This window comes from Corvus kubaryi, unplaced genomic scaffold (assembly GCF_017639235.1).
Source record: "Corvus kubaryi isolate FWS band 111438036 unplaced genomic scaffold, C.kubaryi_AGA036_p1.0 37396, whole genome shotgun sequence".
In the NCBI taxonomy this organism is placed as follows: domain Eukaryota; kingdom Metazoa; phylum Chordata; class Aves; order Passeriformes; family Corvidae; genus Corvus; species Corvus kubaryi.
Window position 1 is genome coordinate 14,419,811 of NW_024581135.1, and position 1,703 is coordinate 14,421,513.

At 50.2% G+C, this 1,703-nt stretch overlaps 1 protein-coding gene across 1 annotated transcript in view; it reads right to left on the minus strand.

Annotated features, from left to right (window-relative positions):
• Positions 1-64, minus strand: part of MARCHF4 (membrane associated ring-CH-type finger 4) — a 104,065-nt gene extending 104,001 nt beyond the window's left edge. Inside the window, exon 1 of the mRNA XM_042040526.1 lies at positions 5-64. Within this exon, the coding sequence (XP_041896460.1) occupies positions 5-64 (60 nt within the window). The remainder of the gene's footprint in view (positions 1-4) is intronic.
• Between the last annotated feature and the right edge of the window lie 1,639 nt (positions 65-1,703).

Sequence of the window (1,703 nt, forward strand, 5' to 3'; positions counted from 1 at the left end):
AGACCTTCAGGTCATTGAAGAGCATGCGGCAGCGGCACTTGAGGAGGCCTTGGTTTCGCAACATCTGTCTCGGACGGAGGAGCCCGCAGCAGCAGTAGCAGAAAATGCCCGCGCCGGGTGGTATTAACATGTGCCTTTCCTTGGCAGGCGGGCACGGGGGGAAAGAAAAGGGCAGGAGCGGGGCGCCCCGCGGCCGGGGGGGCTCCGCGGCGGCCGCAGTGCCGGGAGGGCTGCGCTGGCCGCCGGGGAACGCACAAAAGCAGAGCCGGAGGGCGAGGGGGCCAAGTCCCCGGCAGCCCGCTGCAACCCGGCGGGGACGGCAATTGAAAAAAAATCCACGCCAGAAAAAAAAACCCGACTCTGTGCTGCCGGGGGATCCTTTCCCCCCCTCCACAAGTTTGCTTAGAAATCAGCGGGAGGAGGAAATAAATCTCCCACGCCCGAGGGTCCAGGGGCGCAGGCGGCGGGCTCGGGAGAAAGCCCCCGATCAGCTCTCGCAACTCCTAAGCCTGTAAAAACGAAGGGTCCACGTCTCCGGTGGGTGTGGAGAGGAGGGAGAATATGGTTCTCTCGACAGTATTTGGCATCTCAAGTAATTTTCCTTTTTCTTCTATAATAATTTTTTTTTCAATTAAAAAGTAAAACCCGATCACAAGAATCCCGGTGTGCATCCAGACAAAATAGCAGCTGGTCTGGCTATCAAAATGCAAAACTGGTAGCTGTTGTTATTATCAAAATTGCCTCTTTGACAAAAAAGACCTTCACATTGTTTGTGGGAAAACACCCTACGTTTTCAACACTGTACTCCCAGGTGGCTTCAGATTTTACCGTTGCCTGTAAAAGATTTCATTGTAAATATTAAAAGTCCGGAAAGAAATGATTAGCATTCAACGAGCTTAATCCCAGATGTACTGAGACAAATATATTTATATATATATAATATATATATCATATATATTTTATATATATTTATATATTCTGACCTTCTCTATTCCAGCAGCTGTCTGGACCACACAAAAAAAAAAAAAAAAAAAAGAAAAAAAGAGTGAAATTGATGAGGGAAGGCGGCTGTATTATTCCCTAAGCTGTTACCATCCTGGACCAAAAACCCACGTCGAAATCGGATCTATTCTTCGCATGTAATTGACCGGGGAAACGTGGATCTTACATGGTCACGTTTCCTTTCCTCCTTTCACAAAACAGGAACGTCATCAAACGCACTGGCAGCTTGTACAGACCATTGTGGATGGCGAGGCGGTCAGGGCTCTATCAGCAATTGCAGGGACCTCCTTTTGATGCATTGGACGAGGCTCCTTCTTTCTCTCCACCACCGTCCCCACCTTCATTTTCCTCCCCTTCTGTCCTCCTCCTGCTCTGACTGTTGCTCTCTCTCACAGGCATTGACATTCAACCATCGCAAGTCTGTCGCACTCTCGCTGGCAGGGAAAAAAATCCGAGCAGATAATTCTCTTCTTCCTCCTAAAAGGCTCGGATGGAGCACAATGCGCCAGACACATGGGGCAGCATGGCTTATTTTTCGTGCGGTTCCTACCGCTTTGGCAACATCGAGCTGGTGTGTGCGTGTGTGCCTTCCTCCCTCAGCAGCAGCCTCCTCTCCGCTCTCCCATCCGGCTTTCCGTGATGATGTTGCTGTTGCTATCTCCCTTGGATGCAATGGGGAAGGCAGATTGTTTGCAGTGCGA